Raw genomic sequence first — 16,329 nt, 5'->3', positions numbered from 1 at the left:
TAGCATCATGTTCCCAGTGGGATTAGGGGAGAAATGCATAATTGAGATTGAAATACAGTCACCTCGATCTTCCCTTCTAGAGTTTATGCAAATTATGACTGCTGGTTAAGCCTTAAAATAATTGTTTTATTTTATTGATTGATTGACTTTAGAGACAGAGAGAGAAACATCAACTTATTGTTCCACTTATTTATACATTCATTAGTTGATTCTTGTATGTGCCTTGACCAGGGATTGACTTCACAACCTTAGTGAATCAGGACAATGCTCTAACCAACTGAGCTTCCCAGCCAGGTAAAATAATTGTTAATGACACCGAGCTATAGGCTTCTTTGTTTTTCTGATGCAAAATCCTGCTATGAGAGAACTCTTTCACAAATTATTTGGGATCAAAATACAGCTCTGTAATTGCACTAAGTATCTACAAGCAGGAACATTCTTGATGCAGTTACTGAGCTGGCTGTAAAAACCTTCAGGCCTGGAGAAGTCCACTGCCCACCAGCTCACTTGCTGTGTCAACCCATTACCCTCTTCGTCTAGTGCTGGAGTTCTCCCAGACCCTAGAAAAGACCAGATACCCATGCCTGACATCTGTGGCCTGATTTTTTTTGAGGCCCCGGTATAGGGCTGAACTGCAGTTTTCAGAGCTGTGTACAATAACAGCCATTATATTAATTTTGAATGTCTATCAGCTGTTCTTCCTAAGAACAGTTGATAACACCTTCACAGTAATAACCCATCAGGTTTGCCCCCTCACCAACCTCCAAAAGAGGAAAGGAAGCAAACCCCTTTACATGAAAAGAAAACATGAGGCCTGAAGAGGTCAAGGACTTTTTCACAGTTCCAGCTCCCATCAGGGCAAAGAGCTTTGGAGGGACCCACCTTCTATATCTGGATGCTGTGTCCAAAATGCTGAAAGTCAAAGATTTGACTGTTTCCCTGCATGTTTCTAATGTGTATCTTTTCTCTCTTTCCTATATGGATATGTCTGGATTTGGGAATCCCTTCCAGTCTCCTCCATCCCCCTCCAGCCCAGAGCAGATAGCACCTCCGTCCTGTATGAGCTCTCACTGCCTCATGCCCCTTTCTCACTCCAAGGCCTGTTGGGTAGAAGACACCACATAGGCTGTAGCGATGTACTTCTTGCCATTTCCATAGGTGGACTTGTCCCAGGTGTAGGTCTGGATGGCCAAGGGATGTCCACCCAGGCTTAACTGGCACCTGTGAAGAAAGATCATCAAATCATGGGGCCCTGCTTTACTCTGCCTCTGTCCCCCAATGGGAAGGAACAAGCCCTATTCATGCAGAAAGACTCCACTCTGTCTTAAAAGGCCTCTAAGAAAGCTGTCACAGCTCCCCACATGCATGGAGCCTTTTCAGAATCTATGCCCTATTTTCTATCTTAAAGAGCACTGTTTTTCATCTTTCCCAGAGCAACATTCTAAAATCCCAGACTCTAGAGCCGAACCCCCAGAAACTAAATGTTTGCTTAGGGTTGCAGAAGTAGCAGGACCCACAGTCCTCAAATGTGAGAGCACATGGTGCCCAGTGATTTCAACTACTCTCTAGGGCTCTAAGGTTCCCCCAAACAGCCTCAGGGAGCACAGCTTGGAGCACAGGGGCAATATTTCCCACTGTTTTACACATTAAGGTCCTGCATGAGATTTCACTTGGGGAAAGAGGGGCACTGGTTCTGCTGCTAAGAGGAAGTTTGGCAGCCACCTGTCTAACAGCCTCATTTCCTAAGTGAGAAAACTGAAACCTGGAACTCTGGTTGGTCCATTCCCTCTGAGCCACCGAGTTGTACAATTCAAGTCTCCTGCTGGTCCTGGCTGAGGACAGCCTGTGGCCCCAGCCCCAGCCCACTCCCCAGGCTCGGCTGGCCCAGTACTTACGTTTTTCCCGGCCTGGCAATGAAGCACAGGGAGTAGAGCGCAAACTCAAACTCAGGGCTGCTGCCGATGAAAGCCGAGCCCACTTCCTTATAGTAGCCGTCCCAGTTGAACTGCATGGCTAACACGTCGGGGTAAGTTTCCCACTGCGGACAGAAGGAGAGAATGATGAATGCCATGCAGTGGAGGCTGGTCGAGGGTTGCAAATGGCGGCAGTCAGCGAGGATTTGTGGAGGGCTATTAGGTGTCTGTGAGCTTTCCAGGGAGGCTGGATTCTTTAAGTCAACAGAGTAAACAGTCTCTGCTGCTATGGAGGGTAAACCCACTGAGATGCTGTCTGGAGCTGCCAGTACGTGTCTCCCAGTGTCAGCATCCATGTGCCTGGCACCTGGGAGCAGGGCAGAACTGTTTCCTGTGGTCACACATGGAGAAGAAGCCCTCTTGTTTATTGCACCCAAATAATTTTCTGGCACCAGGCAGCAAAGGGTTTATTTTTATAAAATATAAGGAGTTTAACCCAGACTAGCCAGACTGAAACTTCCATTGACACCACAGGCTAAGAAAGTTCAGGCAGGAAGTAACTGCACGTCTGATTCTCCCCTCTGAGAATCCTCCCCTGACCCCATCCCCATCCAGAGATGGTGCGCTCTGCCTCCTGCACCTTCAGTTGTGGAGCATTCACTGTTTGGAAAGGAATCCCAGTGTCCTGGCTGGCTAAACCCTCTGTCCAGCAGATGGAGAAGTCATATTCACAATCCCCATTGGCTGCCGGTGAGGGTCAGGGTGAGAGAGAAGTCTGACTATTCCATTGAGGGCAGGAAGTCTGGGCTTTCCAGCCCCGGGGAGTCTGCACTCAGTACTCACAGGCCCGTCATAGATGTAACTGTAATAGTCAACCAGGCCCTCCTTCTCTTGCATGTAGAAGCGGATCCAGTTATGGAAACCAGTGACCTTGCCTTTTTTGACTTCACCTGTAATAACGAGTCCAAGGTGGGTGATCTGGGCCTCCCTTTCCCCCTTTCCCCCTCCCATGCCAGGGCTGTCTCCATTTTCGAGTCTCTGATTCTTAAATTGTCTACCTGCTCAGCCCCTTGCCGAGACTTCTCAGAGTCCCTTTCATCCCTAACTTTCACCTCAGGAAAGCCCCCCTTTTAGTTCAAGCCATTGGGAGGACTCTACCTCCTGGCTGACTCTGTGACTAATCTGAGATACTCCTCTCAGCCTTTTCTCCAAGAGCAGGCCAGACTTTCTGGGAGCTTATAAAATATAAGGAGTTTAACCCAGACTAGCCAGACTGAAACTTATGGTTAGTGCAGTGGGGAGAAAGACCAAGGCCCTCTTGGGAAACAGCTGACAGAGACCTGGACGCAGAGGACTGTTCAGAGGTTGACAGCCATGGCCCCAAAGATGTTTCCCTTCCTACGTATGCCCCTTAGGAGCCCCAGCATCTGGTCTTTCTCCCTTGGATACTCCAGAGAAACTGCTCCTCAACAGTGGCTGCGCAGACCCTGCCCTCCTGGTCTGGGGGTAGACTGCCCCTCCCTGCTAGCCGGTGTGGCTGCTGGGTCATCAGTGCCCAGTGCTGCCCTGCTCCGGAGGGAAGCTGTATCTCCATCTCTGTCTTTCCAAACAGAGTGGTCCCACCTGGAAATGCTGAGGTCGCTGGTTTGAAACCCTGGGCTTGCCTGGTCAAGGCACATATGGGAGTTGATGCTTCCTGCTCCTCCCCCTTCTCTCTCTCTGTTTCTCCTCTGTCTCTCTCTCTCTCTCTGTCTCTCCCTCTCCTCTCTAAAATGAATAAATAAAAAAAAAATAAAAATAAAAAAACCCAAACAAACAGAGTGGTCCCACCTGAGAAGACGTGTTCAAAGCCACTTGAGTCTCCCTCTTCATTGCCTCTTGAATAGAGCCCAAACCACATGTTCTTCAAGTCACTGATGAACTCTTGTTCTGAGCTGTAGCGGTCTGGGGGAGGAACGTAGGTGATTTAGGAGAGGGGAAGGCATGACAGGACCAGACCCTCGGAAGGAGGGAGGGGCCACCTGCTCCATCATGTCAAGAGATGCATGGGTTCAACCAACAAATGTATTCAATTGTTCGTTCAATAGTGATCTATGGGGCACCTGCTCTGTGCCAGGCCCAGACCTGAAGGTGAAGGATTCAGCAGGGATTCAGAAAGACTAGATCCTGGTCTTTGTAGTTTACAATCCAGTAGAGGAGACAAATAAAAACAAATAATAAGTAAACAATATGGTTTCAGATAGATGCTAAGAAAATAAAGAAGACTATCCCATGATGACTGAAGGTGGGAATGGGGGTTGGGGCTCTTCTCGAAAGGAAGATCAGAAAGGCTTCCCTGAAAAACTAGCACTAATCCGAGACCAGAAGGACAAGGAGCCGGCCTTGCAAAGATCTGGGGCAATGATTCTTCCACATAGAGGACTGGGTAAAGAAGATGTGGTACATATATACAACAGAATACTACTCAGCTATAAGAAATGATGACATACTGCCATTTACGAGAACTTGAGCTTAAGAACATTATATTGAGTGAAAAAGTAAATCAGAAAAAACAAAAAACTGTATGATTCCACACAAAGGTGGGATACAACATTGAAACTCATGGACATAGATAAGAATGCAGTGGTTACCAGGGGGAGGGGAACGTGAGGGAGAGGGGGAGGTTGGGAGAAGATTATAAAGAGGGACAAATATAAGGTGACAGAGGATGATTTGACTTTGGGCATAATCAACTGTCCAAATGATATGGAGATGTTTACCCAAAATCTATGTACTCTTATTGATCAATGTCACCCTGTTAAGTTAAATTTTCTAAATTAAACAAATATTCTTCCACATAGAGGGAACAGCAAGTGTAAAGACTCCACAATGACTTGAGCTTGAAGTTCGAAGAGCTGGAGAAAAGTCGGTGCGGCGGCAGCAGTATGAGCAGGAGGGAGACGGCAGGCAGCGTCCTGTCAGCCATGGCAAGAGGCTGGATCTCAGTCAAACCAATAATAAAAAATAAATTTAGATTCACTGAGCATGTTCTGTGTGCCTGCCACTAGCTGAAGTGCCTTCAATCCTCACATTAAATCTTCACATCAGGTTGGTACTAATTATCCCCAATTTAGAGATGAGGAAACTGAGGCAAATGGAGGTTATATAACTCATGCCAGATTGCACAGTTAAGCGGAGACAGAGACAGCAGTTGAGCCCCCATAGTCTAGCTTCAGAGACTGATCTCTTTACATTACAACTCTATAGCTTCTTGCTGGAGGGAGAGCCACTAAGTTTTAAGCAGGGGAATTTTGTACTGGGAGTTTTTGTTTTTAAAAAATCACTCTGGCTTTCTGTATGAAAAGGTCAACAGGGCATAGGAGCAGCAGAGAGACCAGTTTTGAGGCAAATGCTTTGTCCAGGTTACAGTGGCAGTGGCTTAGCCTGTGGTGGCAACCATGAAGAAAGGGTGAGAAGCGGGCAGGTTGGGGTAGATTTTGAAGGTGGAGGTGATAGACGTCACTGGTGGTAGAAATAGGAATGGTGAACAGTGAGGTAAAAAGAACAGTCAAATATAACTCCTGGGCTTCTGACCTGAGCAACTGGATGGATTATGGTGGCATTTATGAGAAGGGAAAACTGAGGAAGAGGCAAAAGGCAGGAGTCCTCTTTACACTAAGTTCTGAAGATATGCCATTAGATAGGCAGGTGGGCATGTCAAGAAGGCATTTGGGACCCAAGGAAAAGGTCGGGGCTGAGGGTCTAAATCAAGGAGCCTTCAAATATCAACTGTCTATTGCCCAGAATTGTGTGTAGACGATACAAAAGTGATACCAGACATACTCCCTTCTTTCAAGGGCTTAAAACACAATTGGAAGTTAAAACTAAATATATACAAAATAACAGACTGGTTTCACAATCTGAATGGCCACCACGTCCTTGGTGCCAGGCTCTCCCCTGGATGCCTACGTCCTCCCAGACTCCGTTTCACAGGTGATGCTCAGACAGGTAGGCTAATTTGCCCAAGGTGGCACTACTAGTAAGTGGCAGAGCCAGAACTCGAATCAAGCCTCTCTGGCCCGAGGCTATTTGGGGCCACACCCCCAAACCCTAACCTCTGAGGAGATGATGAAAGCCAGCTGTGAGCTGCGGCAAGTGCAGCTTCAGAAGTGCAGTTGGCTGCGAGCTTGAACTTGACGGACAAGTGGGATCTGGACAGGGAGAGGGGTGAGGACGGGGTGAGGAATGGAACAGCCTGGTCTGGGTATCGGAACCCTGGGTTTCAGCCTGGCTCTGCTCACAACTCCCTCGGTGCCCTCAGACAAGTCACCTAGCCTGTACGGGTCTCCATTTCTCTCATTTGAAAGTTGAAGGGCTCAGTTAGCCTCAGCTGCCAAGCTTCTCTCATGTGTTTACTACAAAGAGAACACCAGGGGGCGGTGAAAGATTGCATCCTCTTGATTGGGATTGCTGTGTGTCACTGCCTTTACCCAAAAACAGAACACGTTACTTAACTCACAACCCTTGGGTGGAATGTGGTAGCCGTGAACAGAGGCCATCCTACGGCCAGAAAGGGCAGACCTGGACGGAGCTGCCCTGAGGCAGAGCCCAGCTGCCTGGAGCTCAGGAAAGGAATCTGGAGGACACGAACAAACACAACCCATGCCAAGAAGTTCCGCAGCCCCAACCTTTTTTGGTCTGATTCACTTGTCTCTATCTGAAACCACTCCAACCAGAACACTTCCCGGTAGAACCGTCCCCCCTGAACCTTTGTTGATTTTCTGTTGCTGTTTCCCCAACAAAAAGTGAGGCGGGCTGACCTCCTTCCTGGACTTAGAGCAGGAGGAAGGGGCAGAACCAGGGACTCCCCGAGCCTGGAAAGCAGAGCTGACTCTGAGATCAGCTGAGGGGTTGACAAGTGCCCTGCACGGAGTGGGGCGGCTCACTGTCTCCAGAGAACCCTGAGATGGAAGCCGCGCGTGGGGGCGTAGACCAGGCAGCTGAGAGTAGATCAAAGGTGGGGTGACTTCCCGGCCAGACAGAGGATTCCCCAGCCCCTGCTTGGGTCCATGATCTCTCTGGGCTACTCTCTGGTCCTCACTGCCTGCCGCCCTCCCAAATGTACACTGGCCTCCAAGTAGTCCCCACCCATGTTCTTAACCCCCGCACTGTGGAGGCCCTGGGGGTTCCTGGCTCTCCTTCAGACAGACTGAGTCCTCAGCACCGCCTCATGGGGGCCTGGGGAGGGTTCACTCACTCTGGTGATGGAGGAAGCCATAGAGTTCCTTCATGACCGCGGTCTTCATCACCTCTCGGAGGAAGGTGTCCTGCTCGGCCAGCTGCTGGGCGTTGAAGTGCTCCCCGTGGCCCGTCACCCGCTGGTAGTTGTTGAGGAGGTTGATGAAGGCTGCATAGGTTGGCTTGGAGAACAGCTTCTCGTTGACGTATGTGAAGAGCCTGGGGAGGTGGGGTGGGTCCAGTAAGAGGCCTGAAGGTGGAACAGAATCCCCACCCCCAGGAACTGCCAAATGGGCCGGGGCAGGCCTGGGAGGCTTGGGTTCAGGAATAGAGTAGGGACTTCAGATACTCTTGAAGGTCTGCATGAGGTCGCTCTTTCCTGACACGTCAGCTCTTGGAAGGTTAGTTCTCAGCCTGGCCAATCACAGAAACCCAAACTGAATGCCCACAGTCCCTCAAGATGTCTTTGTTTGCCTCTGAGCCCTATTTTTTTCTCTCTCCCTTTGATCCTGCCTGCCTGGCGGAGAGAAGAGTTGATGCATCGGAAGAAGCAAACTTGGGGGAGAGACTTTGCAGGAGAGGAATGAAGGAAACTCACGGCTCCGGGCAGTGGTCCACTTGGTCTCTGGTCTCGGAGGGTGAGATGCAATTTTGGCTGTTGAGAATGATGTCTTCCCTCTGGGCTTTGTTGGTGTCCACCTTGTAGATCTTCTCAGAGACGGCCTGCAGCTCCTCCTTGGTGATGGCGTCACTGCTGTAGGAGAAGCCCTCTGGGAGGAATTAGGGGAGGGGTGTCTCAGAGCCAGAGGGAGGCAATGGTCTGCGTGCATCCCCTTCTGGGCACCTTCCAGAAGCTGGCAGCCAGGGAGAGGGGCTGCAATCAGGCCCCCTAGTGGCCAGAGGACAGGGGCCTCAGGCCTGAAGGAGCCTTAAAATCAGCCCATGGCCATGCCCACAGAATGTCCAGAGAAAGTCCACACTGCCCCCGTCCTCTAGGAAGGTTCTCAAACTTGGGCATGCATCAGAATCAGCTGGAGGGCTTGTTGAAACAGATGGGAAGGCCTCAGCCCCAGACTTTCTGATTCAGTAGGTCCAGGGTAAAGCGTCTCTGATTAAATTCCCAGGTGATGCTGATGCAGCTGGCCCGGGAGCCCCGCTGGGAGAACTATTGCTCTGGAGAGTCCTCCTGTCCCTGGGGCCAGACTAATGGGAGCAGGAGACTGACCGTGGCCACACTGGCTCTCGAAATCCTTGCAGCAGTTCCCAAACTCTGGGCAGCGGGCATTGCAGTGGCATGGGTGGTACTTGTCAAAGGCTTCGTGACAGCGGCCCCGGCAGGAGTTGGGTGCTGAGTACAGGTCTGAGAGAACAGAGGGAGCTGTGTGCCGGGTTGACCTCTAGGGGTCGCTCCATCACGGCTAGTTCCCCACACTGAGCTTTGCTCTCCTGACTCTTCCATTAAAGATCTCCAGGGAAGGAAAACAAACAAGCTTTGTTGGTGCACACCCTTCACAGTCAGGAAGTCCTTTCTGATGCCCAACTCCACTTTCTGGCCTGTTGTTTTTATACTCTTCCCACTCTAAAAATAAAATCTCTTCCACTTCCCTCTCCGGCCTCTCTGCAGGCCTCATACTCTCTTTCTTGCTGAAGCCCCCTGGCCCCCAGGCTGCTGAGGGCCTCAGGCTTCTTCCTGCCCAAACCCCAAGAGTCTGGCGAGCCCCTCTTACCACCTCCAGGTGCTGGATTTGGGGGCCTGTGGCCACTGGTATGGCTGCCTCCTCCCCTGTCACCCTCTCATGTCCCTTCTCCTTTATCCTGAAGGTCCCCTTTGGGGAGGCAGACTCACTGCTAGCCAGATGTTCCTCCATCTCTTCCTCCAGCTCCAGGAATAGCTCCGGCTCTTTGGGGTCCTCTTTAGCTGAAGGGTAGAGAAACAAAGTCACCAATCAACCCCAAGGGCTCCCTCCCCTTTATCTCTGGTTCTCAGTCCCCCCAGCCTCAGGGACAAGCATGTGCAGGGGAAGAAAATACAAAACAGGGGCTAGGGTACAGCGAGCAAATACCAACTGAAGGAGAAAAACGGAAAAGGAAAACAGAAGGGATTGTTGAAAACTGCTATCAAAAAATCTATTGAAAACTGTTATCAAAATAGTCTCCCCAGGCGACAACGGTCCTTACCACTTTGCCCTTCTGGTACTCCATGTGCTCACCTGCAAAAAAGGGGCGGGGGAGACAGGAGATGGTCCCTTCTGGATTGAAACTCTGATTTGATTATGACTTTTCTTTAATGAAAGTTGATACATGGATAGGCTTGACATCCTTCAAATGACAAGGCCCTTACTTGGGAACATGCCACACCTATGCCAACTGCCCATCAGTCAAAGATTAGCCCCTCCCAGGGCCTCCAGGAGTAAAAAACTGTTTCCTGAGGAACTAGCTTCCCTTCTTTCTTTGCATCACTTGACAATGGCCACAAAGGCTGTGTTTAGGGGGAATGTATGTTCAGAAAAGCACATTCCCAGCCTTTGCTCTGGGCCAAGACTGGCCAGGTGGGCTAGAGAGAAAGAGGAGGAGGGTTCCTGAGACTCTGAGCCCTCTCATCACACAGCCGAATAATTTCCCCCAAAGAAACACCATTACAAAGTGATTCAGAATCTATTAGTGAGTTCGCTGGATAATATTGTGTTATTACGATTAGAACCACAGATCAGGTTACTTGCCCAGTCAACAAAAATTTTCTGATCACTTACCCTGTTTTAGGCTGTGTTCTAAGTGCTAACAAGTCACAGGGTTCTTAACTCAGTTACATTTTATGATAATAGACTTTTGTGAGCTGATCTAGAGTCTCAACCATCATTTATGGTATTTTAAGTTGCAAATCTGAGAGTTAGAGATTAAGTGGCTGAGTATTGTCTCTCCCTAGAAATGCCAGCCTGACGGTCTACGGTGAACAGGTCTTCCTGTGTCTGCTGAATGGGGCCCAGAGGCAGCAGAAAGGGGTAGGCTCTGATTCAGACAGTGAGCTCTGGGCTTTGCTCTTCCTCCCTGAGCCTGATCAGCAGAACTTCAGCTAGTGTATGAAGTGTTTTGTGTCCCTTCTGGCTGAAAGCAGCTCGGCGCGCCCATGGCTTGGTCCGTAGACACCATATTTGGGCCAGTTAGGAAAGGCCACTCCTCTCTTCCAGCAGGCACAGGTCTGCCCCAAGGCCCATGCTTAGCAAGAAGGATACAGATTCAGTTTGGGTCCATTTGCATTCTCCCCAGGTGGTTTTGTACAGTGCACAACCTGCACGACCACGTGCAGTGGCCCTGCTGGCCATGATCTACCATGGCTTCAGGGACCATGTTCTCCAAATTGGGAGTCAGGACACATGGTTTGACAGTGAACTTAGCAAGGTTTTGTGTCATAAAGCAGAAGATCGTTTATCTGGAAGTCTGAAACATTGGCAGCATACAAACAAGGTGATTACAGCATACAAACAAAAATGATTTCTTTTAATGACTCATTTAAACTGTGCTGTTGAAGTAGCAGAACAACTGGCTTTGGAGGGCAGTCGTGTCCCATGTAATCGCTGGACTGGGAGTGACAGGTTGGAGATGTCGCGGCCGCTCGGTCTACTCACTATAGGAAGAGTGGTATGACTAGTGACATTCTTCCTGGTGGAATGTAAGTTGGAAAAGTTTGCTGCCATTTTTTATACTTTTTGTGATGTAAAGTGTTGAGTAGCAATTGGTATTAAAATATATAACAAAATAACATTTTTATCGTTTTGATTTTTTTCGAATTACTTTCAAAATATTTTTAACCCTGATAGTACAGACAGATATTCCAGATAAATGGTATCTATTTTATTTTAAGTTGGGGATTTACATTGCAGACATCTTAGACTACCTGTAACATGCAGTGGCCAAATCCCTGGCCCCTGCTGAGTCCCTAAGTACCCATCCCAGACCCTCTGAGCCCTGTCACCAGTCCTGGACCCTGCCCTAGACTGCTGGCCACCCGAGCCAGGGCCCCTCCGGCAGGCGTGGCAGGGACGGGGCTCAGCCTGCTGTGCTTTCCAGACCCTTCCCCTCACAGGAGCCACACCAGGACACAGGGGCTCGTAGTCTTCACTGCAGTCCCAGTGCCAGGGACTCTGGTGGCCACACCCGCAGGCAGCATCACGGTAAACTTTCTCATTACAGTGAGAAGCACGTGACTCCATTTTTCCTAGGGGCAGTAAGGGCCACAAACTCAGCTCTATGAGGATCCTGTTCTCCTCATCATGGTACCCCATGCTGGAGGGTTCACAGACAAGGGCTGGGGCCCCACCTGGCAGGGATGGTCACTGCTGCCTGCGAGAGGGAAGAATAGCCACAGCCTCTCAGGCACAACACAAACTTCTTCCCACTGCCCACCGCCCACCACCCACTGAACACTGCAGGGCTCGTATTATAGACCAGGGCCACAAACTCAAATGTCTCCTGGGTGAGACCCATAACATCAATGGGTGAAGAGCAGGAAGGCCATGGGAAGAGGTGGGGACTGTGACAAACCTGGGAGCAATGCCCTGCCTGAAATAGGCAGCCACCCTCAGCTCTAGCCGTTTGCTGCCATGTTGGGATATAGGCTCTGTGTTGCCACAACCTCTAGTTCTTCAAAGGAGGCTTTCATTTGTAGGTGAAATTGTCCAATTTTTAAAAGTTCAGGCAGTCCAAAGAAAGAGGTCTGTGGGCTGGCCGTGGCCCAGAGGCCATTCTTCACCTGAGCTGTAGGTGAAGGTGAGTCACTGCTGCTCCAGAGATCCACCTGCCCTCTCCCCTCTGACCCATCCCTTCCTCTCATCCTGTCCCTTTATGTCTCCTGCTTCTGTTCTTTCCTCCCCTTCATCCGGTCTTCTCTGCATCCTATTCCGACCTCACCCTCTTTCACATCTTTCTGTTTCTTGAATCTTTGGAATGCATTCAGATTAGTTTATCTCAGGGTGGGGGGTGAGGTGGGTGTGGGTGAGAATTGGCCTTTGGAATAAGATCTATTATGTAACCACAGACCACATCCCTTGCTCCAGCCAAATAGCTTGCTGAAGCAAACTTTTGGTCACAGGGGCATAAGACAAGAATTTTTAAAAGAAATGGTACAAACCCACTACTACTCCAAAAAAAAATGAGCCCCACCACACCCACCACAGCAGACAGTGGAGGGTGCAAGCCGGGTGACAGTTGGCTGTGGGGGCCCTTCCTTCCACTCTGGGCTTTAAGGGTGATAATAGAGTCTTTCTTTCCATTTGAGGTTCCTGAGGTTTGGATTCAGTGAGCTCTGGCGTTGGGGTCAGGCTGTGGGTTACAAAGAATGTCAAGATCAGAGTCAGCGTTACTGTCAGCATCGGAATTTGTGTGAATAAGGAAACTGAAACCTAATTTGGGCCAGGGTTGGGGTTAGTTAGGGTTAGATTGAGAATTGCAGTTAGGATTTGGGCTTGAGTTAAACTGATTGATAAAGTAACAATTTTGTATTGATGTTTGGGTGAAGAACGAGGGTAAATTTAAGACGACATTCAGGACTGCAGAATGTGTTAGGGTCAGGAGAGGAGAAATTAGCCCAGTTTTGCCGTTGATTTGGGATTAGTGATTCCATAAAGGGTTTCGATTTAGCCTGGGTCTGGGGAAGAGGTGGATTCTAGGGCTATGGGCTTGGTTACTGTTTTGGATTCTGGGGTTAGGGTTTACACTGTGCTAATGAGGGTGACGTAGCACAGAGGTCAGGAACTTGGACTCTGGTGCCAAAGTGCTCGGGGCTGGAATTCTAGTTCTGCTGCTTTCTAGCTACGTGATGTCGGGCAGGTTATTTGACCTTCTGTGCCTCAGTTTCCTTATCTGTGACATAGTGATAATAATGGAGCCCATCTCATGGAATATTTATGAGAATTAAATGATTCAATGTTTGTACAGCACTTACTGCAGTACATGACACAGAGCAGTGCCGTCTAAGTGCTTGTTAGATAAATAAACAGTGGCAATGCTTTAGGCCCGTTCTCAAGGTGACAGGAACACTGGCTGGAGCCATCTCCCCGCCCTGACGACACACTCATCTAGCTGACTGTCCTCCTGGGTTTCAGGTGGGCCATCCCTCGGGCTGGGGTGTCAGCGCATTTATGTCACTGACAGTTTCGCAGCTGACATCATCACTACAGTTTTGCATTTCATCATATCAAAGAGGTGTCAGGTCAAGGTTAACCCAGATCCTGAGGCAACTTCACGTTGTGTACAGGGCCTGCAGTGTGGCCAGGAAGGAGACCTCTGAGCCAGTGAGTTGTCCCTAAAAAATGACCAGGTCCAGGCTCCTCGTCCCTTCAGGCCCCAAGCAGGGAACTCCTCTTGAATCTTAAATGATGCTCCCTCAGAACCTGATTGCAAAGACCTTACAGAGAAATGTTCAGCCCAGGAGGGGACTCGGCCAGCTGCCTGCCCGGTCAGCCTGGCAGTACACCCAGAATCCAGAGGGAGACAATTCAGACAAAAGAGGGAGATGTTTTTAATGGGCCAGATCAGCAGAGTCCTGGGGAGGAATTCACTCCGTCGCGGCAGCTGGCACCAGTTGAGACGCAGCCAGTGAATAGGCAGCTCTGTGGGCCAGGGATCCTTCCCTTCGCCTGTAAATTTGGTGGGCTTCAAGGTGACCTGGGATTTGATGGTGGAGGGGAGGGGTGGGAGGGAATTTTCCTCATAGCCACCTCACTGTGCTGTTCTGGGGACGCTCAGATGGCTAGTAACCTTGACTACTCACACCAGGGCACCATCTGATGCCAACTGTTTACACAAACGTTCTGCGTGTGCCCGGCTCACCAGCCAGGCACTTGAATCATTGCTCCAGCCACATCTGCCCCTCACCCGTCTGCCCCATCCCTGGCTCTGCCTTTCTTCATTTTGGCCTTTCTTCTCTTAGACTCAGATTCTCTTTCCATTTCCCATGAAAAGCTTAGCCACAGCCCCCTGTGCCCCTGCAGTAAAATACTAAATTTCTCCTCACACTCCAACATGTCAATATGTTCGAGTGCTCACTCCCTACCCATACTTCCCACCCGGAGAGCCTGGGAGTCCCTCTATGCCGGTGCTGAGCCCCTCTGATGGTTGGAGCAACCTACATCTGTGCCTCTCCAGCGGCCTAGAGGCCGTTTCCATGGAGACCTAAGCAGCGAAGAAAATTCATTTCCAGGACCAGCTTCCCGCTTCAGCCAATGACTCCTCTACATGATTCAGTCTTGCATCAAAGTTCTGAGATGTTGAAACAGGATAGACAGGAGCAGAACCTCTCCCCTCCACCTTAGGAAAGTAGGCGGCATCACCCACTCAACCTCACTTCCCCATCATCCCGCAGGCAAATTAGATCACCACGCCCAGGGGCCAGGGCTCCACCTGCACATCTGAAATCACTGTTGCCTCTGTCCTAAGGGATGTCCCCTACCCCCCAGGAACCAAAAGTCTTCAGTTGCTGTTCTTCAGTTGCTCTCCTGAGACTGCGGCGTAGCGGCCCAGCAGCCACTCCTCACACTAAGCTAGTTTTCTCGTCCTCCCTCACGCTCAGCCACTGGCTCCGGGCCACCTAGGGCCCAGCCAGAGCCGACTCCGGCTCCTCCTCCGACTCCGGCTCCTCCTCCGACTCCGGCTCCTCCTCCGCAGTGAGTGCCGGGGCGGAGTCACATGATCCCAACCAGGGCCGGGAGCCTTGGAACAGCTTCCCCTCCAAAGGCTTTCCCTTAGGAATCCCATCGGGGTTTCCTTATCCACGGCCTACTTGGAAATGACTCCAAGAGTAAGTTTCTCCCAGGAATATTTATAGTCATAACAGAGCCTCAATTCATTAAGATCTCACCCCCTGTAGAGTGCTGTTTATACACTAGCCTCTTTAGCTCTTAACAACAGTCTGGTAGAGGAACCACCAGGTTGGGTGGGATGGACATCACGCCCTGACTCTTGTTCCTTCTGGCAGACAAGGGTTCGCCCCACACACCCCAGCTCAGCCCCTTCCCTTGGCACTTGTTTTTACTCACTCATTAACCACGAGTAACACACTAGCATCAGCGTTTTGCTTAACTACTAAAGAGCAAAGTGTTCCTGGTCCTCCGTTGGTCCCAACCCATCCCCTGCACCACTAGTACCTGAGGGCCGGCACTCTTCTCTATCTGTCAGTTTCTCCAACACTGGGGCAGGAACGATTCCTCTGACCACTTGTACAGCCCCAGACTGCACATGGCTCACCTCCTGGTCAGGGGTTCTTCCTTCCATTTCCCCTGAGCTGCCCATCTCCTAAGGCTCTACCCAGAGGAAGGTCCCACCGCAGAAAACCTCACCCCTCCGCAGGCAGTGGAGGGAGCAGCCAAGGGCAGCCAGGCCACTCAGACCCAGCAGGCCACAGCCCCAGCTTTATGCCACTCAGTGACTCCAAAAACAAAGCTTTAGTGAGATCAAAAGTCAGGTTGGACTAAGGGATATTTGGGGCTGATCTTGCAGGCTGTTAAGAACAGTAGCTTCATGACAGGAGTGCATCAGCCCTGCAACTCCCTCCGGATAGCCCAGTCTGCTCCGGAGGCATGGCCTGCACCTCAGACAAGGACCAGTCTAAGGTGCTCCATGAATTTAGGACAACACTGGCCCTCCGCCGTCCCACTACTCACCCTCTACCAAGTTTCCCAAACTTCTACTTCTTTATGCAGGACCCGTTTCACCCTCACCAGATAGCAACTTACCAGCGCAGGTCAGGCCACAGAGCAGGGCCACTATCAGGGGGACACAGGCCTTCATGGTGCCCAGTTGGAGGCCAAAATGGGGTTGGCCGTGGGACTTTCACTGGAGTCGAGATGAATGTCGCAGCTCTCAAATGAACCTAATTTCCCAGGCCGATCCTTTTAAAGACATCCAAACTTGTAGATCTGGTACCTCCAGAGCCTTCCAAAAAGGAAAAAGGGAGGGAGGGAGCCCAGATGGATCAGAGGTGGACAGGGGGTGGGGTTCTCCAGCTGTTTGAAGCCAGGGGGAAGGTGACTAAGCAGGCAGGTAATGCCAGATGTTTGGAACAGGTAATGCTAGCCATTTGTAGCTAGAAAATAGGTCACACAAGCAGGCACAGCAAGATGGGCCGAGTTAAGGGGTTCTCCAAACTAGGGGCACCCATGGGCTTATCTTTGGGTGACGTCGTCTTCCAACATCCACATACCTGCAG

At 50.4% G+C, this 16,329-nt stretch overlaps 1 protein-coding gene and 1 long non-coding RNA gene across 2 annotated transcripts; one reads left to right on the top strand and one right to left on the bottom strand.

The window, feature by feature from the left end:
* On the bottom strand, positions 1 to 15,988 carry ENDOU (endonuclease, poly(U) specific). Its single transcript, XM_066365784.1, has 9 exons — positions 15,857 to 15,988; positions 8,977 to 9,048; positions 8,356 to 8,490; positions 7,729 to 7,900; positions 7,150 to 7,349; positions 3,744 to 3,857; positions 2,757 to 2,863; positions 1,896 to 2,038; positions 1 to 1,221 (listed from the first exon to the last, which is right to left on the bottom strand). Exons 1-9 carry the CDS (start codon positions 15,909 to 15,911, stop codon positions 1,089 to 1,091), a joined length of 1,131 nt encoding a protein of 376 aa, XP_066221881.1. The 5' UTR covers positions 15,912 to 15,988; the 3' UTR covers positions 1 to 1,088.
* On the top strand, positions 1,910 to 4,926 carry LOC136393146 (uncharacterized). Its single transcript, XR_010749046.1, has 3 exons — positions 1,910 to 2,026; positions 2,815 to 2,882; positions 4,754 to 4,926. It is a non-coding gene; the product is annotated as an uncharacterized lncRNA (long non-coding RNA).
* Positions 15,989 to 16,329: the final 341 nt, after the last annotated feature.

Source organism: Saccopteryx leptura, chromosome 2 (genome assembly GCF_036850995.1).
Source record: "Saccopteryx leptura isolate mSacLep1 chromosome 2, mSacLep1_pri_phased_curated, whole genome shotgun sequence".
NCBI lineage: Eukaryota > Metazoa > Chordata > Mammalia > Chiroptera > Emballonuridae > Saccopteryx > Saccopteryx leptura.
The sequence above is the reverse complement of the archived record's forward strand: the minus strand, read 5'-3'. Positions and strand labels throughout refer to the sequence as shown.